Source organism: Atractosteus spatula, chromosome 3 (genome assembly GCF_055471065.1).
Source record: "Atractosteus spatula isolate fAtrSpa1 chromosome 3, fAtrSpa1.hap1, whole genome shotgun sequence".
NCBI lineage: Eukaryota > Metazoa > Chordata > Actinopteri > Semionotiformes > Lepisosteidae > Atractosteus > Atractosteus spatula.
In genome coordinates this window covers 47,217,967-47,243,667 of record NC_142708.1, presented here as the reverse complement: position 1 = coordinate 47,243,667, position 25,701 = coordinate 47,217,967, and the positions used below count along the sequence as shown (strand labels likewise).

The window sequence follows — 25,701 nt, the reverse complement described above, 5'->3', positions numbered from 1 at the left end:
AGAAACATTAATAAAGGTCAAAATAAAAATATAGGAATAAATGGAGTTTGGATTTGGAAATGTTATCTTAATTTGTCTTGGCATAAAATATATGCCCATGATGTAAACTGCTACCTACTTATTTAAAGATCTAAAGCTTCTTCAACAAACTGTTGCTCACTGGCAAACTGAAAAAGTATTTGTGGTAAAAAATATTTTATGTGAGATTATACAAGTGTCTCATTTTTTACAAATTGCAAATGGAAGTATCTTTTAATGTTTCTGTTCTATAATTAAGGTTCTTCAGACTGTAATAAATTTCTATCCCTACATCAAACCCCACTGTGATCAAAGAACACACTAGGGGTTAGCTGACATTTCAGAAAGCCATAATTATTCAATATTTGGCCTAGGGGTTGTTTTACTAGAGTCCCATTGTGATGCAGAAAAATAACTTTACCTGAAGCTGATCCAAAGTCTCATAGCTTCTTCTGAAAGCACAAATGTTCTTAAATATTTTCCAGGGTACTCCCAAATGTGTTAAAGTAATTTAAATCACAATCTTTGCTTTTATATAACTGACAAATGAATTGCCAATGCCAGAAACAACATCTTGGAGAAAGAGCTACAGCCTTTATTGAACACTGGGACCAAAATACCTTGCAAATGAGTAAATTGGGAATATACACAATATGCACTGCAGTTATCTGTGAATTCAATTTCAATAGCTGAAGAGAAGCAAAGCGAGCAGTCGAAACAAACAATATTTCCATGTGGACCATATAGGTCACAATTTTGCTACATTTATGCATGTATAATTTAAACCAATAACTTGCTAACATTCACCGCTCAGATATGCATTTTAATTATTAATTAAAGCAAATTTGTCATTTTTTTCACATTTTGTGAATGTTCATAAAAGCTTGATGCATCTCCTCGGTTGACTTTTTTCAAAACAGAAAAATAACAAAAGCTTGTGTTGACGATATTTTCCCAGAAAACAGTAGTCATTCGTGGAGTTTTTTTAACTTTCAATCCAACACTTGTATTACTACACTGAGAATTAAGACATCATGTGCACAGGAGATTAAACTATGCTACGCTGCAGTACTGCTCTTCGGTATTTGTTTACACTGGAAAATTGAATTTTAAAAAAATCTTGCGGGTCCCTGTTTATCCTTGCATGTTTGGTCCTCATCGCATCCCTGCTGCACTGTGGGTGGACGGGGGAGTGTCATGATCCGACACAAAGGAAGTGGCAACGGCTGCTTCTGGGAGTGCAGGAGACAGAACGTGGCGACACACCGGACATGTCCCTGACTGATAACGACAGTAAATCACATCAAAGGGAAGTCAGTTGGCTACCAAAGATCTTTGGCCTGTGGTCTGCAACCCCAGTTCTGGAGGACCCAAGCAAAGAAGGTTTTATAGGTACCTTTAAACAGTCCAAGAATGAAGACCTATAATGGTAACTCATGCTAATTAAGCACATAAATGGGTCCATTAAATCATTCTGAACTCTATTAAATTAAACTATTTAACGCTCCAGAAAAGAGGCTTCAGACCATGCTTTAGGCATGTGAATGCATCATGAAACAGTTGTGTAAAAACAACAAAAAAAGACTTCTTAGATATAACCCTAATAACACTAGGTGTTGGAAAAAACAAAATTATGAGGTATAGTATTCATAATTTAGAATTGTCACAAAAATACATATGAAATGTAGGCTAATGTAATATTAAGTACATATAAGGAAATTTCCTGTACCCCATTTCTGATTTAAATCATTTTAAATTAAAAAGAAAAAAGGAAATCATTTTCATGTCATAGCACAAGCAGCTATAATAATCATATTCATGATCAGTCTTTTTCTAATACAGTATCAAATTTCTCTATATTGCAAAATCAATAAGCTCAATTAAAAAATCTGCATCTAGGCTGTATAAATAGCCATCATTGTGGAATTCAATTACACAATAGATAAAGTAATTTCTAAACTAATTTTAAGAAAATATTTAGTCAATTACATTTTTTTCCCCCCTTTAAGCATATACAATAAGAACATTCTTACACTTAAAAGAGCCACTGTAATATACTCTACATTAAATTTTCACATACCTTTTGTAGCCAGAGGGACACACAGGTTTTATGAAATACATGATGACATGGCAGCTCAGTTGCTATTTCGTCTTTGATATATTCACAACAGCAGATGGCACAACACTGTTCCTGGCCTGAAAATGCAGACAGGTTGTCAGTAAAAATGTACTTTATGTACTGACAGTAGTAATGTCAATGTCTTTGGTTTGTCTAGAATGACAATTACTTTGTCTCCATCATGTTTTACACGTCTATTGTAAAGTTATAAGCTTACATTCTAGAGCAACTTTCAACAGCTAGAGCACCCATGAGTAACTTTCATTATTCTACTAGAAATTGAAATGTGACTTGTATATATTGCACAATAGCACATCCAGTTGCTGAAGTACAAAGCCTTTATTTTATGTAGTATAGGATAAAAAATGTAATAAGGGCAAACAATGTATTCCTTCCATCACAACTGTGGGTATTTGTACTATTTAGCTATTATACATACTTCTAGATATATTGCTTTCATTCTTTCTAGATGAGGCACAATTAGGATTGTTTTTTCTCCTAAACATATGGAGTGTAAAGGTGCTTTTTGTTTTTTTAACAACCCTTTATGTTCAGATTTGTCGTTAGATTTAAGCAGTCCTTAACTCCTTAAACCACTGCCAAGGATGATGATACATGACATATATACATATAATAAAATGCCATTTGTAACATTAACGTCTTCACAACCATAAACAAACACTTACAGGTGCAGCAACTTAAAATATGCAAGGTGACAGGTGGCATGCCGCAACAAGTGCTGCAGCATTACAAACCGTACCACATCTTGCCGTTTTAATTTTTTTCAAATAATCTGATGCAGGACTGCACTAATCTGTAAAATTGCCAGGTGGTGCAGTGAATCCTTAAAGCGCTGCAGATACCTGTGGCTGTCAGAAATCTTACTTTAATAATAAAACACATTTCTAAACCATTAGTGTTTTCCTGCACTAATCATACCATACAGTATGTATACTGGACTCACAACATTTTCACATTTTCAAATACAATGATTATATACAACTCCAAATAAGACACTATGTCACAATACTGTATAACAGTAAAAGAATTACAGTATTTTAATTACATACAGCATACAGAATTACAAATAATTAGAAAAAATTATTTTATATTAAAAATATATTATGCATAGTGACTTTAAAAACATATTGTATTTAAAAAACAAACACAAAGAAAACAAAACAAAAGAGGCCAGTAGTGATTTGAATGACTTTCAAAGAATGATGGTCGTGTACTGTAAATTGCATTGTAGCTCATACAAGTCTGCAATCAATCAGTGTGATGCTTTGGTAGTTCAGTGTTCAAATTCTTGTCTGCCATGCGGGAGGCCTCAGTTCAATTCAATGCCATCAAAGTCGTACTTTAACAAATTGCCCCTTGGGGATAAGAAAGACTCCTCTAAAAATAAAATAAGCAAGATTCAGTTCAACAGATATATGAGAAAAAAAAATGTATAGTCTGTTGTGAATGTGAGGTGTTTTTTTAGGTTTACATATGCATTAATATAATATTATGTCAATGTTCATTTAAGTTACATGCAAGACAAATAATGCAATGAATATACTAAAATGTGTATTTATTACAAAACCATGAACATTAATGAATCTAATAAATTTCCCTGCCCATGGCTCAACATGTTGCAAGCTGAATAAAAGATATGGAATTATAATGATATTTAATTCCATAATTATAGCCCAAATGGATCAAAGATTAAGTGTGGGGACAGCTACGTCTGTGAAATATGTGAATTATTAGATGGCATCTCTTTGAACACAAATAAACATTTCCAATAACTGTTTATCATTTCCTGCATTTGTTTTGAATAATTTTAATTTCAATTTCAATAATTTTAAACCATTCTTCTTTACAGAACTGTTTAAACGGTGCCATAGTTTTAATAAGGACTTCCTAGAAGCAATGATCAGCATAGAAAATTAAATCAGAAAAACCTGTTGATAAATTCGTCCTTCGGTTGAGACATAAAATAGAGGTTCTGGTCAATTTTCCCATTGGCCTTTACCAATCATGACCTCCTAATAATCCCCATCAATGAATTGGGACAATGAGTGTCCAGAAAGGCACTATGTAAGTGTAAGCAATTATTCTTAATTATTATTAAATAAAAAAAAATTAATGAATAGTCTAGAAACAACAACTAACCTATTTCAAACAAGGATTTATGACGATTACTGACAAATTGAAAAAAGGTTAAGATTAATACATTGTTCAGTCTTTAGTCAAATCTTGACTAAGCAATGGTACATAAGGAGGGACGGGGCCATGGGTAGGTCAATAGTGGTTTTATTCAACTTTTGTGAACAGCTCTTTGCCCAGGATAATTATATTGTCGTCTAAAAGGATAAACTGTCAGATAGGCTTACTTAAGGAACGCTTAAAATAATTAAAGAACTTTATATCAAAATACCAGTACAAAATTTCAGAAGTGGCACTTAAAAGTTATATTTTATCGTTACCATACCCGAGAATTTCCATTCCTTGCAAATGTTAGCTAACTAACAGTTAAATATTATAGTTTACTTAATCGACGTTAATCTACGGAACTGCATTCACACACAAACTACATAAAATACTACAAAACGGGTCTATATAAATATTTACAAATTTACCACATCAACTAAAATTAATAAGTTACCATAATAAATTACCATTAGTAAATGGTATATTCTCCAAAACTACCAAGACAAACCAACTATTTAAAAAAAGGATTGAACAAACTTGCAGACTGAATAGTTTATGAGCATTGAATTAAAAAAATAGGCTACAATTCCAACTTTAATTTAAAATAAATCTGAAACACAAACACTAATTGAATAACATTTTAGTCATGGGTAAGAGAAATTAGATAAGAATTCATGTACCACTTTCAAATTCTCATTAGAAGAAGCATTCAAGACTGAAGGAAGCCAGCCTGAACTTGGTTAGCTATAGTTCATTCTAATGGAATTAACTCTTTTATATAGTCAATCTAAGCTGGTCCAGGATGGACTGTATGGCCCAACCTGAAATTCTAGGGTAATCGGTATATACCATCACAAGCACAAAAAAAAATCATTACACATTTTCTAATGTCATGTAGACCTTTCAATTTTCTTATTTTAACTCGTATGCAATTAAAATTGTTTACAGGTTCTGTATTTGCTAATTCAAGAAGTTAGCTTTGCTAAATTGATTATAAAAAGTAAATTGTTCTATTATTTTTGTTGCTGTTTTACAGTCAACATCATGTGTGCGTGTGTATCCAAGCACACACTTTGATCACGGTTTGATGGGATAAGAGGAAGCTTTATAATTGCATACAGTAAACGTTTTCCATCACTTGATTTCTCTTTAATTTACAAATTGGATATCAACCTCATTTGCTTGCACAGCCATGTCTCAGGAAAGGTTCCTAAAGCAACTGTTCTTTGAGTAATGTACAATATTATTTGACAAATCACCAGACCATCAATCTCCAGGATGCTCAGAGAGAGTAAGGAAATTTAAGGGCTCTAAAACCAGAAATTGCAATTCAGCTTTTTACGTGTATGTTTGCTTTTAGAAATTTAAAAGATGTATAATAAATTTTTATTATCTAAAATATTTGTATACATTATTTTACTGTAGCTGCCCTTTTTTTCTTCACCATTAGTAACATACTACTCTGAATAGTTAATGATTAACAACGCCTGCTATTTGCTTTCTCAGACTCTCCATGTGGGTGCGAGTCTCGCGCCTCTCTTCCTAGACTGTTGATTCCGGAAGGGAAAAAAACTAGGGAGAATCGCTGTAATGTTCTTTTTACGGCGTTGATGGAGGGCTGATCTCTCAGTTTAAACTAACATGCTTGGAGCAGATTAGTAATAGATTATATGTTGCTATGGTTACTTAATGTGAATTTGATCTTGAAAATCCAGACTTTTGTCAACATATTCATCAATGTTATCCAGCTAACTGAGTAATCTTGCTTCATGAAATGGCCTTTAACTTTACACAACTTCTGCTTGTTATTGACTGTGATGGGGTTGATCAACACCAGTGACATACAATTCAATAGAGTGTATTACAAATTTGGACCTAATTATCTTTGGCACATGGAAAGCTATAACTGAAACCTTATGGCATATGTATTAATGGGGCAATAGATGGGTTTGCAAAGTACATTATCTAGATGGAATCTCATAAAACAAACAGTGATCCTAAGGTGGTTGCAGGCAAACAAAAAGAAATTTAATGAAAGCTGGGAGAGTCACTATTTCACAGAATAACACTGCGTAGAACTCTAGAGCCTCCTTCCAAGAACTTGGCATATTGTATTCTGACATGTGTTCTCCCCTACTAATGTATTTCTGATGCCCCTTACAGTGGTCACAAAATGTATCGCTTCTGAAAACCTGGACAAACAAAAAAATATGGCAAATTTCTCCTGTTATTCATTTAGCATTAACTAATAAAATGCATGTGGGTTATGCTATACCAAGCTAAGTACACAACATATTTCATAGAAAATGTCAATATTAACAAATGTTATGCTAAATATGTTGGAAAGTAACCTTTTGTCACAACATGTATGCTATATGGTATTCCAAAATGGTTCTGCAAAGTAACCTCTTGCCAGAACACCAAATGCTTATCCTACTTACTTCGATGAGCAAATATATATTTGAATAAACCTGACGTATACAAGAGGAGTATTAAAAGCTCTACACCAGAGAACAAAAGTCCTACATAGGAGTTTAAAAAGTCCTAATTAGGAGAAAAAAAGTCCTATACAAGTTTTTTTCCCCCCACATGGCACCAGGATGCTGCTGTACAAAGCTAATAATCTTGATGTAAGATTGTTTAAGTAAAAGAATGTTATGTTGTTATACTGAAAAGCATAGCTCACAAACCTTTTTGTTGAGATGAGCCACTATAGTTTACATTAACCTGTAAGATCACAGTTAAAAAAATACATACCTGCACCCAGTGCATTGTCTTTGTTGCATGAAGAAGCTGTGAGAGCAATAATTAATTTTCTGCCACATCCCACTACTTTTACTGTTTTATTTGTAGATAATCCTGTTTTTCACATTTAAGCTATGTGTTAAATCTGCATATGTACATTTATGCCAAAAACACTGACTTCAGGCAGTACAAATTTAATCACCAGATGTCATGATTTAGTCATAGTTTTAGTCAACTAGATTAAGTTCAAGTTCACGCTTATTTGTCATTGCAGCCATATACAAGTATACAGTGGAACAAAGTATCGTTCTTCCTGGTCCATGGTGCAAATACAGACAGGACAGAAAGGACACTGAAGACAGGACACACATAGTGCAAAGTGCAGATAGTGCAAATAACAAGGCAATACATAGTACAATATACACAACACACTGGGGGGATTTAAACCCTGTTTCTGGAATTGGGGTGGGTGCAAGTAGATTCCAGGGTGTTGAGGAGCCTGACAGCCTGCAGGCTGTTACAGAAGCTGTTACAGGGTCTGGTGGAGCTAGCACGTACACCGAGATTTCTTTTCCCAGATGGTAGGAGGGAACATGACCCCTCCCATAAGAGTTTATGGGAGGGGTCATGTACTATACTAGAGGCCCTGTGTAAGGGCCTTAAAGTGTCTATTATAGTCATAGTCACTTTCTAGTCACCCACTTTTAATTTAGTGTAGTCAACTAAATTTGGAATATAATTAGTCTTAGTCAACTAAAACAGAATTGGCTTTAGTCACATTTTAGTCAAGCAGTTTAATTTATTTGGATTATAAAATGGATAAAGGTATTATAACATTTAAATATTTAACAATTAATATTTCAAAGAAAATATTTAACACATCTGATAAGAGTCTTTTTTGCTCAATCTATATTGTATTAATCCCCAGAAAGGTCAAATATCCAATACATGAAATAACTGCAATAAAGGGTTAATAATAAATAATCTTATAAGAAACATCTTACGAATCCTTCCTAATAAGAAACTTTTGTTACTGTAAATAATAATTCTTTACTTTTATAAGGTTTTTAGTAAAGTTATTTTAAGTAAAGATACTTGCCATTCTCACAGTAACCCACATTAGTAACCTTGAGGCACAGCACAGTCCATATACAGTGCCCACCAGAATTATTGGCACCCTTGGTAAAGATGAGCAAAAAAAGGCTATGGAAAAAATGGCTTTGTTGTTTATCAGCTTGATCTTACACTGAAAATATGAGAGAAATCTAACCTTTCAGTAGGTAAAATTATTCAAAGAAAAAAAATCCTTTTAAAAAATAAACATTTTTCTCAAAAACACTTGCCACAATGTATTGTCTGCGCTAATTGTCTTTAAGTCTTTAGAAATATTGCCTGCCATCTAGATTCTGATACTGATTAGCACTGTTCTTTCAGACTGCCTTTATCAAGATGCCATTACCAGCACCACTGTTTTGCAAGTAATCGTTAATATTATAATGCATAAATGTTTGAGCGGCGCATACTTTTCAGTACCTCAACGGCAAAATAAATTGCAGACTTGTATGAGCTGCAATGCAACTTAATGTACAGTACACGATCAACAAAGCCATTCAAATTCAAACATTTTATTTTGACCTCCGTTTTGTTTTTTTACTGTACACTGATTTACTTTTAAATACATTACGATACAGTGTGCTTTTAAAGCCACAACAGTATCTCGAGAATTAAAGCAATACAAGCTAGGCGTAAATAAGAAAGAAAACAAAAAAGAAAAAAATATTAGATTATAATTATAAAAATATATATATATAGTGGCTTTACAATTATATAAAAGCAAATATACACATAACAACCTCAATTGGGATTTTTGTTTAAGGGCATCCCCAAATTCCCTTATTCTTTCTGAGCATCCTGGAGATTGTTTGTCAAATGACAGGAAGGACTGGTTTTCCTAAGGCAGTATTCACATGTTTGCTAACCGTACACTACGGAGGTTATTCATGTTATTACTTAACTTATTTTTATATTTTTTTAAAATTCTAAAAATATTTTATATTTAACATACATAAAATATAAACATAAAATTAAAAACAAATACCAATATAGTGTACATATTATTTATTATATTTTATTATTAGAGAAATAGTCTTCTTATTAAGCCCAAGGTGCAATTTGTTAAGGTACAACTTGCACATTAGCTAGGAATTGAACCCCAGCCTCCCCCATAACTGGCAAGAATTCTGCCACTGAACCACCTATGCCTCACTATGGATGGGCTAAATTAAAATCTGCACGCTTGTATTTCAGGGGCAGTTAGTTGCCGGTTTCGCAGACTTAATGAACATATTCTCTGATTCTGAAGTCACCTTGGGCCCTTATGAGTGCCACTTTCTTCATATCGTTTGTTAGTCTTGGCCACAGCAGTTACTGAAACTTGCAAAGTTCTTGCAATTTGTCTTAAAAAATGACCTTCATTTCTTTTCATTTTCCTGTCTTAACTGAGCAAATTTGGCCATGTTCATTCAGGATTTACAAACTTTTGCCCATGCTCCCTATATTTAGTCATCGTGGCCCCTCACCCATTTACCAATTATTGGTGACAAAAGGTAAATGAGGTAACATGCTAGTTAACTGTGAGAGCATCTAACAAAGACAATTTTAAACTTCTTTTAATGTTTTAACACCATGTTATACACATTTCTGACTTTTAACTAACCTGGGCTTCAGACTGAAATCTGCTTGCTTTGGGTGTTCATTTTATTGAAAACTGAAAAATTAACATTTTCAATGCAGTTCACTTAAGATTATAAGTACATATATCATGTAATTAAATAATAAGTGTTTATAGACACGTTCATACAGTTTAAAGCACAGATAATCATGATTTCAAGGAGGTGTATTCAAAATTTTGACTGGTACTGTTTATATTTATATTAATATATTACATTTGGAAACACTGTTATACTGTGGTTACTTTTATTTTCAGGCACCAAAATGTCCCTTTATGTATGTGATTCCATATTAAGTGGATTTAAATAACTGGTACAACAGATAAAATGAAGCAACCATTTTAATAAAATCTAATACACCACAAGTGCTGCCTTTTGATCTTCTATGGGCAGTGAAAGCTAAATTTGGCAAGCTGAATCATACCATGGTACAACACACCTAGCTTAGTACATGCATTTTGATGTACATTTTGAATAACTGCATATATATGTTGTTGTCCACTTTTTAATGTAAGCTGGTTCTATATTGCTAGTCTAAAAACTATTTCAAACAGCTTCCACTCAATTAAATGTCACTAAAACAGAAAAGTTCAGCTTTCCAAATTGCTGCAAAAATGACAAAAATTGTACGCATTTAAAACCATTGAGGATGATATTCTTAAAACTAAGCACAGGCAGAACACATTAAGATACTGAGGGGGGAAAAGAAAGATACCAAACCTTCTGCAGATTTAGTCATGATAATGAGTCAACAAATCCCACCATACACTGACCTGAATTTGTTAAAGTGAAAGCTGTAACATTAAGAAAGGCAACACAGTTGCTTGCAATACTGCAACATTGTTTTTTGTTATAACCATGTTGCACATAATCTTAGGCTTGAATCCAAAGATACACACATATATATATAACATTTATATATACGTATGGGGTATTATATCTGGAGGTAAAAAGAAACACCAACAACATACCATGGTGATCTTCCAATACTGTGATCTGTGGCAGACAATCAATGATTTCTTCAGTGGCTGGAGGGTGAGCTTGTTCCACATCAATAGCTAAGGACTCTAGGTGTGCCAGAGCAGCCTTTCATCAAGATAAAGAAAAAACTATTTATAGTCTAACATGTTTTCTTTCAACTCAAGTGAAAAGTGTTTACGGTAAAGCCTTAAAAACAGTGCTAGGTTGTATGAAAGCTGGCTGTTAGCTCAATGACTTTGGTACAGACTGAGGGTAACCTTACTGCTCAGTGAAAGGCCATTCCTCTGTTAAAGAAGGTTTTTTCTCCACATCATTACACTTCCACTACCATACCAGCAGGCTTGAAAAATGCAAAAGTCCGTATAGTGATCAGCACAATCTGTCCATGCATGTTGTCTTCACTTTGTTTTATCAAGGGCAGAATGGCAATCATCAGTAAATAACACACTCACCAGTCTTTCTCTCAACACCTCAAATGGTTTCTAGCCCACAGAAGATGACATTTTAATATCTCAGATCTTAATTTATCCCTGAATGGTCTCTGGTCATGCAGATCATTTTAATGCAGCATGCTACAGTTATTTTGCTGAGGTTTGTTTTTTTTTTCTTGCTGGAATTTCATTTTGCATCAGTGTATTATCATCCTTGTACTAAAACATGTTTACACTTTCCGCCATGCCTTTACAGCTGAACATTAAGAACCTGGAAGCATATCAGTGGTCAGTGGTTATATAAGCTAATGGAGCTGAAAATGATATACACACCTCCATTGCCTGAGCTAGCCTTTCTTCAAGAGCCATGTAAGTGAGCAGTTGTGGGTCCACATAAGAAATAGCTTGAGCTACTCCAAAACCTTCACCAAATTCATCCAGTAATCTGCAATACAAAAATATGACAAGAGTTAATCTGTATTCCGTCTTCCAGCCTCTTGAATGGTATGTTGAAGAGCCATAATTCAAATACCCTTAATAATAAGTAGGTTAGTTTCATATGATTTATTATTTCCAGAATAAAGGAAATTGAGCATAAAAATAAATTATTCCCTCCATTGAGAAATGTGAATAGCAGTCTGCTATGACAATAGCATTTTTCCATCAACATCAGCAAAATGCATTGCACAGAATAGTAAGTGGGGGGCTAGCTTTCTTTTCTAATCCATCTACCCTAGCAACCAAAATATAATACAAAAGCTGAGATCTGAAAAGTCAGCGCTTTTAAACATTCATAATGACTTCTGATTCTTTATGACCAACATAAAAGGCTGCTCCACTGTATTGAATTTAATAAGTTTCAGAGCAGCATTCCATCTTGGGAATCACTTTGTAATTAAGGAATATTAGTGACACAAATGGTTTCATGTGTTTCAAACAGAAGATTCCATCTCGGGATTCACTTTGTTATCACAGAACATTAGTAACATAAATTGATTCCTGAGTTTCAAAGAGAAGATTACATTATCAATGTAATATTGCAAACCCTTGCTTGAAATGCATTTTTTCACAAAATTGTGGCTGTACTCAAAACTTAGTATTACATAAACTTTTTTCATTATGTATATTCTTGTTTCTAAAAAATACTTTTCAACAGAGTGAAAGCATATGAAAAATGCAAAAGGGATAGTTGAGAAAAAAATCAGTAATTACAGTATGATCTTTCACTAATATTCAAGCAATTCAGAAATTCAAGCAACATCCAGCATCTTTCAAAATAAGCAATGTTGAACATCACAATTACTGTATATGCATGGCTAATTAAATGTAGGTTAAAAGTTGATCAAAGTAAAATCTAGGCTTTCCCATGTCCTAGTTTTATAAAACCCACTTAAAAGATATACAGTATCTACATTATAAATGGTCTGTGGTTCTGAAGTAACATTTGTCTGCAGTGCAGTTCCACGTGTAATGTTATTTGCACAGTGCCCTGCCCATTAACACATTATTCATACTAATGCATTATATCCCTGTTAATAGCCTTTTAACACTCATTATTAACAGGCATGTTTTACAACAAGTAATGAAAAAATTGAAGAAATCACCACAATCCCTCTCAAGGCAATTGTTTCAAATTAACATATTTCTTTCAAAATGTAGAGGCTGGAGTCACAAAAGAAACATCTTATCAATTACAGACAAAGCACTTGAGAGATACAGAAACTTATTGAAAATGTCTGTTGTGTGATTTAATTTCTTTCACTTACATCATGAAATGCAAAACGAACAATGCAGTAATCATCTGATATGTGGGAACTGGCATCATTGCCGTAACCATTTAAATGAGAAATGGTAATGATACGTTATTAGACTGAGCATTTAACTGAAGTAAGGTTAAACATTCTTAGAAAACTGACTTCAGAAGTGTTCAACAACAACTAATGTAAAAACAGAACTTAACGTATTTTTTTAAAGAGCTATTTTTTTCAAATTAACAAGACGTCCAAAAAAGAAAGTGCGAAAAAGCAGCTTTTTACTGTTGAAATTAAACACACAACACTATCATTAACATACTGAAGAAAAATGTATTGTAATGCTGTATTTAACATTTATTTTCTAACAGTTACTTTTTTCCCCTAGCAAGAACTAGTGAAAGCTCTTTTAAAGCTTGTGCTACTAATGTGAATACATTCTTCGAATACAAAGAAAACCTTCTGAAATATACCTGAAATGAAAAAAAAACTTCATTATATTAATTTAAGATTAGCAGTAATTAACATCTTACATTGCTGTATGTAAAGAAAAAAAAAAGCAAATCTCCTCCTATAGAATAATTGTAGAGGTTTGAAAAAGGAATACAAACCTCCACTCTGCATCAAAATCTTCGCTCATACTAGAGTCATCTTCAAAGTTGTTGTTCCCATCAAGCATAAAAAGACCTGGGTGAACAAAGTGGCTCATCCCATCTGTCTCTTCATCACTGCTGCTGTCCGTCTCTTCTTGGTAAGGAAGCCAAGGGATTTCGCCCTCTTCCAACAGCATTGGCCCTCTACGAAAGAGCGCAGAAAAGCAGAGCATCACCCAAAAATGCTTAAAATTTCCCACATTTATCCATCTATTTTCAAACAGCTTTATTCAATATGGGGTAGAGGGAGAGCAGGAGCCTATCGCATCAAGCAAAAGGTAAAAGATAGGATACTGCGGGATGAGATGCAAGTTCATTGCAGGTCACATTCAGACTCAGATGCAGACACATCAGAGACAATTTTTCCCATATCCCAATAAACCTACCAGTATGTGTTCTGACTATGAGAGAAAACCAGAGCTCAGAGGAAACCCACATGACCATGGGAAGAACATACAAACTCATACACATAGCAACCCAGGAATTGAGCCCAGGGCCCCAGTGCTGCGAGATAGCACTGCTTACTACCATTCTACCCAATTTTATCTCCTTTTGATAAACAATAGGACAGAATTTGCTATTATCAGTAGTATTAATATTAATAGTGAAATTCTGTTTATGGGCAGTGCTGTGGCACTGTGGCTAAGGATCTGCACCAGTGGCTGGAAGGTTGCTGGTTCGTATCCCACGGCCGGCAGAGGAATCCTACTCTGTTGGGCTCCTGAGCAAGGCCCTTAACCCCAACTACTTCAGGGGTACTGTATAAATGGCTGACCCTGCGCTCTGACCCCAAGCTTCTCTCCCTGTCTGTGTGTCTCGAGGAGAGCAAGTTGGGGTATGTGAAAAGACAAACTCCTAATACAAGAAATTGTATATGGCTAATTAAGTGATCTTATATTATCTTATGTAAAATTTTTACCATTTACAAGGATTAAGGAATTTGGCATTTTAATTAAACCAATACCTAGAAAAACTGCTGAATTAATGTCTAAAACAATAAAGATTTCAAAATATCTACCACGTAACAGTAATTGTCTGGTTTGAAATGACTGCATTCACATATCTTTTACAAATGTTCATTCTGTAGATTTGAGATGGCAGGATCCTTACTCGGGATTAAAGTTGATATCGGGAATATCGTCCAAGCTGCTGCTGTTGCTCTGAAGGTCATGTTCTGGCTCATCCAGCCCCGGCAGAGTTTCCCAGCTTTCACCACTGGAGCACTGTTGCTTGTCCACACCTGACTCGGAGGTGCAGGTGGCTGACCATTCTCCTTCACTGCACTCTGAACTTTTAACATACCACAAGAGTAAAAATGTATTTTATTTTTTTTAAAATTGAGTCAAAGTTTGAATGCAGTGCATATTCCAAAAAAGTGAAAAACAGTCTTCTCTTGAACTAACACTGTATCTGTTGACATCCTTGCCAGCAATAAGACAACACTTAACCGACAGCTACACCCTGATTCCCTGGCAAGTATCGATAACAATATTATTCATTCCTTGTATTTATATAGTCCTTTTTATTCCAAAGTGCTTTACACAAAGGAAAGACACTTCATCTCCCTGAAATGCAACTCTTCACAAGGTTATGGCAGCCATTATGCTTCTGTAACTCCATTATAAAACAGATAAAGAGGGGAAATGGGATACTGCTTTACCAAGTGAATTTGGTAGGCCAGTCTGTGCAAGCACAAAAAGTAATTTAGTCAGGACACCAGTATTGACACCCATACACCTTGGTTATCTTGCCTGCCTGTACTGACCAGATTAAGCCTTGTTTAGCTGATATCTGACAAGATCAGGCTACATGGTGGTAGTGCTCTCCAAGTCCAAGGAGAACACATTTTGCATTATATTCTTGCTCTGCTGTACCAATGTTTAATGGAATGTGAAAAAAGGTCTTTTTCAAAAACGTGCAAAATATAATAATTTGTAGAACCTTACCTTTAAGAACTAATCATCTGAAAACCACACACTTTTAGAAGTTTATTACCAACATCAAGACCCTTTTCTTTTTTGCAAATCAGTTAACTTCAAAAGCTGATGCCTTTCATGAAAGAGCATCACAAGTGCTTAATAAAGCTCCTGAGAAAAGCTATTTTTACTGAGAAGGCAGGTGCCTTATGCATATTTAAAGATGACACTGGGCACTTTATGTCAAAAGCAAAGAAGAACCTGGTAATCATTTTTTGAGAATTTATGAGTTTTGTTGTTGTTTTTGGACACAATTTTTAGAAATTTATCATTAGCAAACTACATCATATAGAGATATGGGTTTTTTCAATAACCCCAAAAAGCTTGCACAAAAGTCCATCCTATACATACTTCAAGTAATGGGCAGCACCTGCCTATGAGAAGTGTACATTTAGGTTAATGAAATAAAGTCAATCTAGTTGATAGCATTACCAACTAATGATCACCACTGTGGGCTTTTGTGAACTTAAATGTAAGTCAGATTACAAAACTACTTTAACCAAGATATACTCCTATAACATTACAAAACCAACAATCCAAATTTTATGATATCTATAATCTTTATTCAACCAATAAAGGGCTAAATCAGGCAAAACATTGGTTGAAAGAATATTCTTTTATTTAAGGCTGAAACTAGTTTTTTCCATGAATGCAAAAGAAAATGGTAAGATGATGAACTGGAAAAGAACAAGTAATAGGTTTATTCCATGCTGAAAAAAAGAAGAAAGAAAACACAACGTTTCGGCTGTGGAGCCTTCTTCAGGTGTGAGAAAGACCTAACCCAGCTGTGTGGTCTTTCTCACACCTGAAGAAGGCTCCACAGCCGAAACGTTGTGTTTTCTTTCTTCTTTTTTTCAGCATGGAATAAACCTATTACTTGTTCCTTTGCAGCCTACACATGCTGACGCAGCTACCCACCCAGATAATGAACTGTCAGTTCTAAAGTAACTTAAAATCAGGACCTCAAAACCTTATTTCATCACCTAACCTGTGACAAAACCACTGATCTTTTATGTTCTAAAGAGACAAGCCACAATGATTTAAATCCAAGCTACTTACAACTAAACACGGACATATAATATGCAAGTTATTTACAGCAATTCACCAGTTTCTTCTTACAGTTACCATTTGTTTAAGACACATTAAAACAAATAATCTGCATTCTCCCAAAACGTTTTCCAAGAAAAAGCACCACCAGTTTGCATGACAGAAAGTGTGATTAGCTGGCCAAGAACTCCTGACTCTTTTTAAACTAGCAGTTCCTGTAGCCTACTAGGTATACATGAAAGCACACACTGCTGTGAGTGAGAGATGCCCCTCTCTTCCAATTGGTGCTGAACCTCCATAATAGTGCTGCTTAACCTCTGATTTAAAGACATTTTCATAAAAAATGTGTACCCCATAGTGTAATCTAAAATTGGACTAATTAAATATTAAGTTGATGCCTATATTGATTAATGCCTTTTTGGTTAGAATGAGACAACCCTAATCCCTGACACTAATGTCTCCGAGGATCACTGAGGTGGCTAGATAAGACATTGAGTATCGAGCCTGTTACCTTATTAGGTATTTATTTAGCTAGATAACAGCCTAGTTTGACCGAGGATCACATACAGGGTCATATAACAGACTAAAATTTCCAGAATGGTCCAAAGCTGACCAGTATGTACTGTAATCATGAAAAGTAATATACAAAGAAGATTTAAACAGAAAACACCATAGGAAGCTATAGCCTACAATCTATCTTTGCCACCGATTTGCTCTCTGAAGGACCAAAACTTAACGGGTATCTAAGCAACAAAGAGACTTGTACTAAATTAAGGAAAAGCAGCAGAGACGTAACTTTTTGGATTTGGAAAATCATTTTCAGTATGTAGGCTTTTGGAAATAACACCAAAAATACAGTTACGGAGTCTTCATTGGATCTCTCATCTTTTTTAAAAAAATGAAAACATTTAGTTAGAAGTATGCATTGCGCTCAAATTCAGGGTGATTTTTTACTTGATCTTAAACATCATACATGCAATTTCTGCATGCATCTCCATTCTGTTAAAAAAGAATACTTGTCTTGTTATCTCACTTAACTACTGCCAAAAAATAAAATCACAACCACAAAGAATCCACTCTAGGCTAACATGTGAAACTGTAGGGCTAAAATGCAAGTTAAACAGCTCTGGGATTAGGGATCAATGTCACCTGTAAACTGCTTGAGGGATTAATATGGCAAAACACTTAGTCACAGTGATAAGTGAAAAGCAGCTCATCTTGTTTCATAATTAACAGAGTTTTAGCATTTTTAATTAGTTATCAGAATCAGCTTACAGTAATCTTAAGGGATGTCATGTGACTAAAAATAATCACTTAAAACAAAGAGCCCTATGTATGCATTAATTGCCTGGAAAGATTTACATTGAAGAAACTGAAATACTCAGTGCAGCATAACCAAGATCCAGATCCAGAGCTGCAACACAATATTGTTTTAATTTAAAATTAAACTTGTAGTACCTACATGAATTTTCTGTGTCACTGGCAATGCCAATGGTGACTTTGCTATGAGAATCAAACAAAAATACCTGTTATCATCTTTGATGAAGGACACACACTTTTCACCGAAGTCCTCCAAATCCTCCCAAAGGTCGTCATCTTCCTCGTCATGTTTATTTCTGTTGTGCAGCTCCGTACGCTCCTGCTTTCCTTCAAAAGGCCTCAGTTCATCAGGAGCAGAGTCGGTGCAACTAATCTCATAGAGGAACTCCTTTTCTGGCTTCTCAGTTTGAGTCAAAAAGAAAGGGGGTATGGAGCTCCATGTGTTATTTGCAGCCTGTGTTTTCCTGCAAAATCCATGTTGAGCATCATCTAACTGAGAGCCTTTGCTTTTCTCCAAATGGCTGTCAGTGGACTGCTTCCTTATTTTTGGTCGGACTACCATTTCTGTCTGGGAAACCCCTTGGTCGTTTTTCCAGTCAAAGCTTTTCTGAGGGGTGCACTCACTCACTAAGGAAACATTGATCTCTGAGTCCTCAAGCTTTTTTTGCCTGTCATTACAGATGTTTGACAGGTTAATGCTCTCTTCTCTCACAGAAGAATTGCTTTTCTGACTGACAAAACTGTTCTGCTGTGGCTCCTCAATGTCCCTTTCAGGACAAGAACTTTTAGGTAGAGGATCATGGTTCTCACAGGTCTTTGTACACAGGTAAGAATGCAAACCACTGAGATAATCAAATTCTTTCTCTAGCTCACAGATCATATTGTCCAATCGTTTTTGAAAGCCAGGATGTGCTTCTATTGACGAATTTCCACTAAGTTCATCCTCCTCTCCATCACTGCTGTCTGGTTCATAAGAGTCGATATTTACAAAACTTAAACCAATTGGGCTTCTAGAGCATTCATTCTGGTCTTCAAATGTTGGCCAAGCACAGGCCTCTGAACTTTTCTTTGGTCCTAAATGTTTCTTAGAATTAGGGTCATCACAATCAGACTTCAGCTTTTTATACGAGAAAGAAGTGGCCTCATTGCCCTTTTGAGAAGCTACATGTTTTACTCTGGAGATATCCTTGAAAAAGTTTGTTCCACTTGCTTCTGGATGAACTGAATTAGATTCCACAGGTAATATGGCTTGTAATGGTGAGGTGATTTGTCCATTTGATGCTAAAGAAAAACAGAAATAGAATTAATGTTTTTGCCTGAAATATTTCCATTTAATTTAAGTTCAAATTACTCATATCACAGGTTTTTTAAATGGGTTCACATGATGTTGATTGCAGGTAATTCACTTCTTTAATAGAAGAACAGCTGATTCATTCTGCATTGATTGCCCTATTTAAAAGTTCTCAGGTCATGTTAATTTCAAAATATTTATGAACAATGGATGGTAATGAAAAATTGAAAATCTAAATATGTATTTGATCTAAAATAGACATGTCTAATATCCCCTTAGTCTTAATGCCTCAAAATTAGTTTTTTATGCATTTCCTTCAAAACGTTTTTATTTTGTAGCGTAAAAAGTGAATTAGGGTAAAAGGACTCTCTAGTTCCATATGCATTTTGCTTTTCAGTTGTACCTTAGGTTTGAATCATTCCTCACGCTATACTTTGCACTGTGGGAAGAAACCCATTCTTTCACCTTTTTCCTTTGTTCATTAAGCAAGTTCAATTGTATGGGGACAGTATTTTTAACCCAACGTAGTGTGAAAATAGTGTATATATGCAAGATTAAGGGTCTTAAAGTCTGTCCTTATCTTTTTGTAAGATGATCTTATTAAGAATTCTTTCCATAAAACTTTATCTGCGATTTAGCTCCGGCTGAAATAATCCAAGTGTGTTTCATTGTTTGGAGAGAAAGTAAGAAAGTCAAAAAACATCTATGGAAACACTACCAAATGCTTAGTTGATCTCTCAACATGAATCAAAGAGGCTGGGTGTTGAGACTACACTGGGATCCATGGGGACCACAAAGTGTTACGAACATTTAAGGAAGGTTAATTCATCTGGAGCACATTTAACCCGAGAAGACCCATTAATCTAAGAGATGGCAAGATGAGTTTGTGAGAACTGGATAGGTTTTTGCCTTCAGCCTCTTTCACACTGTGAAACTGTTTCAGGCATGAAGTTGTCCACATACAGTATGAAGGACTGTATTAAGAACAGCCAGAAACACATTTCAAAACAAATTAACATGCCTTGTATCATCATACATTTAGAATTAGGTGGACTTTACCCTATGGGAAAAAAAGAATACAGAGCAGACAAAAAATTAATTTCTAATGAAGGCTTTTCATCATTTCTGTTTCTATAACTGACAAGACATGCACATGCTTTTGTTCACATCCACATTAGCCTGGTATTTTTTTTATTATATTTTCTACTCACTGTGTTCACCTTGCATTTGTCCATATGCTATAAAACAGCCTAATAGGCTTCCTGAATAGCCATTAAAATGAAAGAACATATTTTGTAACAAATTACCTTTAGTACTTTCAAATATCTATACTGTTTGACAGCCTACACTAGGCCAATGCAGAGATTACATTATCTTTTTATATCATCTCTATGTACCAAACAACAAAACAAATAAAGAAAATTGTGTACCTGGAGCTTATAAAAGTATTTTATGTACTATAATACCTGGAAATCATTTTGACCCCTTTCAATACATTCAGAAGCATTTCAAATGTTTTGGTTTCCAGATTCTTTCAAATTGAAACTACCCATATAAATAATATATTGTCATATGCTCAACTGCTTATAATGCCATTATATGCTAATTTTGGTTTGTATCTTTTTGAAGAAGGTGAAGTCAATCTTTTAGAAATGGAAGGCACCCAGACAATGCCTAGATCAGACTACCCTTCCAAACTCAGCAACCAGACAAGGAGGAAACTGGCTAGGGATGCCAGAGGTTACATCGAAAGAGTTAGTGTCTGAGACGGACGATACTGTCCATGGTTCAAAAATATCCTGGTCACTCCACAAAGGAAGTATGGAATGAAAAAAGAAAAAAATCTTCTCAAATTGCACATGGAATTTATAACAGCTCCTTAGTGATACTTCAAATATGTGGCAAAAGGTTTTATACTGAGACAAAACAAAATTGGATGTTTCTGGTCTAAAAAACAGCATTACAAAAAACATTACGTTTGATGCTATCCCAGCACAGCACTTCTTCCAGTGCACACCATCCCATTTGTCAAGCATGGCGGTGGCAGCATTATATTGCTGTTCAGCTTCTTATCAGCAGGGAATAGGAAACTTATCAAGAATGATAAACAGAGTCAAGTACTGGCAAATCTTTGAGGAAAACCTGATTTTAAATGTAAACCTGGGACAAAAGTTCATCTTTCGGTAGGTCAATGACCCAAAGCACAAGGTCAAAGCTACACTTAAGAATAAGAAAGTGAATGCCTCCAAGTGGCCCAATAGCCCTACTGACAATCTGTGGAAAGACTTGAAAACTGTTGTCAACAAGCAATCATCAAACAACCTGAAAAAGAATGAGCAAAGACCTGGCAAGAAGAAGGAAAAACAACTTCACCAAGCCAATGGGCAAACTTGCACATTGTAGAAACTTACCCGAAAATACCCACAACTGTAATTGCTTTCAGAGGTGCTTCCACCATTGTAAGTTCACAGATCTGAATACTTACAGCACAAATGCAATCAATAGATTAATGATAGCGGTATTAATATATCTTATCATGGTTTGTACGAATATTTACAGTAAACTTATCATACCCCTAGAAATCTTCTTACCGAGCATTCAGGTTTAATCAGTTGAAAAAAAAATGTGTACGTAGGGAGGGTCTGAAAACTTTTACAAGGCATTCTGTTTTTATGAGATATCATGCATTTTGTTTCTCTAACAATTTGTGAACCGTTTGTCCATCAATAAAAGAATTATTCACATCAATAAAGATACATTTTGTCTTGAGAAAAAAAACTGTCCTGCATGTCCTAAATACATTAATTCCTCATTCACCTTGTGCATTCAATCATCTGAAAAAAAAACTAGCTCACTTTTGTGGATGTCACTTTTCCAAAGCAATACAGATCAGAAAACAGACTTTTCTAGTTGAAAGCTAAGGAAATACACTATACATTACGGTTGAACTGGACACACATAAAGAATTCTCCTCGTGAACACTGCTCATCTCCAGTTCCTGCCACTCCATGTCATTTCCTGGAGATGGGATGTTTTGCTTTGCCAAGGTTGGTCGGAAGCCTATATATGCATGTCTTCTGCCATATCTCCTTCCTGTGATCGTCTGATAGCCTCCAGCTGGTTTGGGCCAGGCTGGCTTGCCTGCTTCCTGACCCATTTCTGTAAAAAGTGGAGAAACTCACATGAACCTTTGGATAAAAAGTACTCTGAGGAAGACAGATGGGCAACAAACAATAATTCAGTAAGACGGTACTGAAACCATTTAACATACAGAGCATTCCTAGGTTGTAGCAATAACTGAATAGGCTTAATATGTTTTCCTTGATTTATATAGAAGATACACAATTGAATTCAAGTTGAAATTTATATGGGCAAAATGTGTTAACCTGACATGAGAGACAGAATCATCAAGGTATAATGACTTCATAATGTGAGAAGATAAAATTTTAAGATTTCATGAAATATTTTAAATTAGAAGTTTGAAAAGAGCAAAAACTGTCTGCTTGCACTGCTGGCAAACAAGGTATTATAATATAGAAAGATCTTCAATGTATTTTATTGCCCAAGCAACATTATTCTAAAGGATAAATGTCTCCTCCAAGGAGACCTAATCTAGCTAAGAGAATTAGCTATGACTCACCACAGTCACCAGTCAGAGCCTGGCAGCAACTGAATGCAGTAACTTTCAAGTATTAGTGCAATTCTACCAAATGACAATTTTGTATAGTTACCATGCACCTTTATTATATATTGATCATCAGAAAAATGTATCACTTATGTGTGTAACAAAATTATCAGGAAAAAATATTTTTAGCAGCAGACTGATTAACATTTGTCAATAACAGGGGTTTTCAATCTAGTAGCATGAGTGACAAGCAATGGAAGCAACATAAGCTTACATATATGGGATTATTGATGTGAATAATTCTGGCCCATACCTCTGGACAAGCATGTACTTGTTTACTGACATGTAAGCCCTAGATGCCACACAACAAAAGTGGGAATGTGGATCAAGCCTGATGAGTAATTACCATGTAATTAAGCCGTTACATGTGCAACATGAGAAGGAACATTGTCCTTTTGAAATAATGTCAGGATGAGCAAGCAGAAATGGCACCAAGAAAGGCTTAAGAATTTGATGAAGGTAATATCATGCAGACAGGTTGCCATTAATCAATTAAGTTGAGTTCTATACTAACTATATACTCCTGCCAAGACGATCACACCCAGATGCTGATGTCTCAATCTTGGCAAGATATCAATCACTCATGGTGCTGCAAACTGCAGCCTATAATTGACATCAAGCAACAGAGCACTGTCAGACTCCAACACACAGATAGCAGAAAGGCTGCTAAGCAGGACATGTTTTTCCTTTCTGTATTTTTATTTCTTGTCTTTCACCCTACTTGAGATTCAGTAGGTAAAGTCATCTCAACTTGTAAATTAACTCTTACTAATGAGCTGGGTTAGAGCTTAAACATGATATTAACTGAATATATCATGGCCAGTAATGAATAATCAATAAATAAAAATGACACCAAAACTATTTAAGCAATACCCACAGTCTGTAAACTTTATTATTAAAAAAACATTCATGCATAAAGAAACTGGTGTTTTTGATGCTCAGTATAATTCATACTTAAACTATTCTCTTAGGCCACTGTATGAGCACAAGAAAGAAGTCAATACCACTGTTGTAATAAAGTTGCTTAACAAATGTAACCATTACTTGAAAGCATATAAACTATAAAACAATATAATAACATTAAGAAGTTGAATTGTAATATGGTATGCCTTAGTGACAACTTATTTAATTCATCTGGAGGTTTGTGACTGCACATTTATTGCTGTTTCTCTCACAACACTTTGTATGAAGTACAGTATTTTCAGACACCCCGTCTTACATTAGAGAAGCATTCCTTAAACGCTACTAGTTCTACCAGAATGAAGAGCAATTTAGACACATCCTGCTTGCAAACACTGCCATGTGAAATTAAATGTCTCAGAAAACTAATCTATGTAAGCAAGATTTTAAACAAGTTCTGCAGCCTCAGTTATTCATTTAGTATCATTGCAGAGTGCAACAAAATCATTTATTGGTCTCACATATATAAAAAAAATATTTAAAAAAAGAAAATAAGCCAAGGGATCCCCTGCCATGTCAATAAAATTGTGTAGACCAATTAGACAGTTTCCAAAAACTAGACCAATATTCAATTTTTCTGACATTAAAGATTTGATGTTTATTAATATATACTGGTACATACTTGCAGTCAATTGCCTTTTCAATGAAGATGACGTACAAATACCTGAATACTCTTAAAACCTCAATCACAGAACATTATTTATATTTAGGGGCTTAAAAATTGTTTTATTTTCATCTATTTAGTGGTAATCACTTATGAAACTAAGTGGAGGGGAACATATAAGATACTGACCATCCTAGGGTTGCGATAGGATGTTTTGCTTTAAATCCGGATAACAAAACAATCCAGTTTGACTTTAATACCGTGTGACTTACTGATTTGGAGGTATATGATAACTCTAATTACCAAACAATACTTACTTATTCCATCGCTACTGCTAAACTCGGCACGCTAAAAACTGAAAGGTGAAATCTTGTTAAACATTGAAACACTACAACTATCCTCCAATGTTTATCTCTGTGTGCATAGAAATACGGTAAACATTAGGCCTTGTGTCTTATTCTTGCGCTATATCCTTTTTTCTATGAAGCAGAGCTAACTGAAATCACCGGTGAACCTATAAGACACATAATGCTATGTGTTAGTGAAATAGTTTCTTTGAAATGCATTAATCCAACTAAACTGCCTTTTAATTCCGCAGAAAACAAACCTTACCTGCCTTCCAGAGCTATTACATCAACTAAAGCCGCAACCAACTCCGCCCACCTACGACAGCAGCACAGCACGGCGTCATCTAATCTTTTTGTCCTGTCAGTGCTAGGAGGAGTGTGCTTACAGCCAACACGTATCCAATCAGCCAGAGACGAGAATCTGGATTTCCCAGTGGAGATGACGGGGTAGGACTGGGACCTGTCTATTATGGAAGTGGTGCTTAGTTTTATGTTTAAAGAGACATGAAGAAAAAAGTTCTATGAATAGTTAGCTTAGTTTTATTTTTTTAAGGCAATAATCCGCAAAAAATTCAGCTCTGTTTAGCTGAAGGATTTGTTTGCTTTGGTCTACAAAATAACAGTAACGAACGAATACTGACATTTTTCTAAAGTTTAAGCACCCCAGTTTTGAACTAATCAACTCTTCATAAAACCTCCATGAGACAAATGATTGGTTTATGTCCTTTAATCAACTGGTAAGGACTTAACTAAATATGAAAGTTTAATAACAGGCATCTAGGTTTCTTTATTTTGAAAATGAAACCCTCTTTTCAAGAACTTCTTAAACTACAGGACGTATGCTG

The 25,701-nt window shown here is 34.9% G+C and overlaps 1 protein-coding gene across 2 annotated transcripts; it reads right to left on the bottom strand.

Moving 5' to 3' along the window:
• Positions 1–592: 592 nt before the first annotated feature.
• pja2 (praja ring finger ubiquitin ligase 2) lies at positions 593–25,236 on the bottom strand. 2 transcript variants are annotated; one of them, XM_088910731.1, is made up of 9 exons: positions 25,122–25,236; positions 22,219–22,419; positions 18,176–19,250; positions 14,737–14,916; positions 13,585–13,770; positions 11,556–11,667; positions 10,782–10,896; positions 2,099–2,214; positions 593–1,299 (listed from the first exon to the last, which is right to left on the bottom strand). In XM_088910731.1, exons 2-9 carry the CDS (start codon positions 22,415–22,417, stop codon positions 1,174–1,176), a joined length of 2,109 nt encoding a protein of 702 aa, XP_088766857.1. In that variant the 5' UTR covers positions 22,418–22,419; positions 25,122–25,236; the 3' UTR covers positions 593–1,173. The 2 variants fall into 2 exon arrangements, with proteins under 2 accessions (XP_088766857.1, XP_088766858.1); XM_088910732.1 differs by lacking the exon at positions 25,122–25,236 and having other exon boundaries at positions 22,202–22,299.
• Between the last annotated feature and the right edge of the window lie 465 nt (positions 25,237–25,701).

Bases quoted from the DNA above. Each gene is read 5' to 3' on its own strand.
- pja2 (XM_088910731.1), bottom strand. From the start codon at position 22,417: ATGGGTCAGGAAGCAGGCAAGCCAGCCTGGCCCAAACCAGCTGGAGGC. The intron at 19,251-22,218 runs GTGTGTCCAGTT...GTTTTTCTTTAG, and splicing joins TCACGAGGAGAATTCTTTAT to CATCAAATGGACAAATCACC. The intron at 2,215-10,781 runs GTATGTTGTTGG...CTGCATTTTCAG, and splicing joins AGTATTGGAAGATCACCATG to GCCAGGAACAGTGTTGTGCC.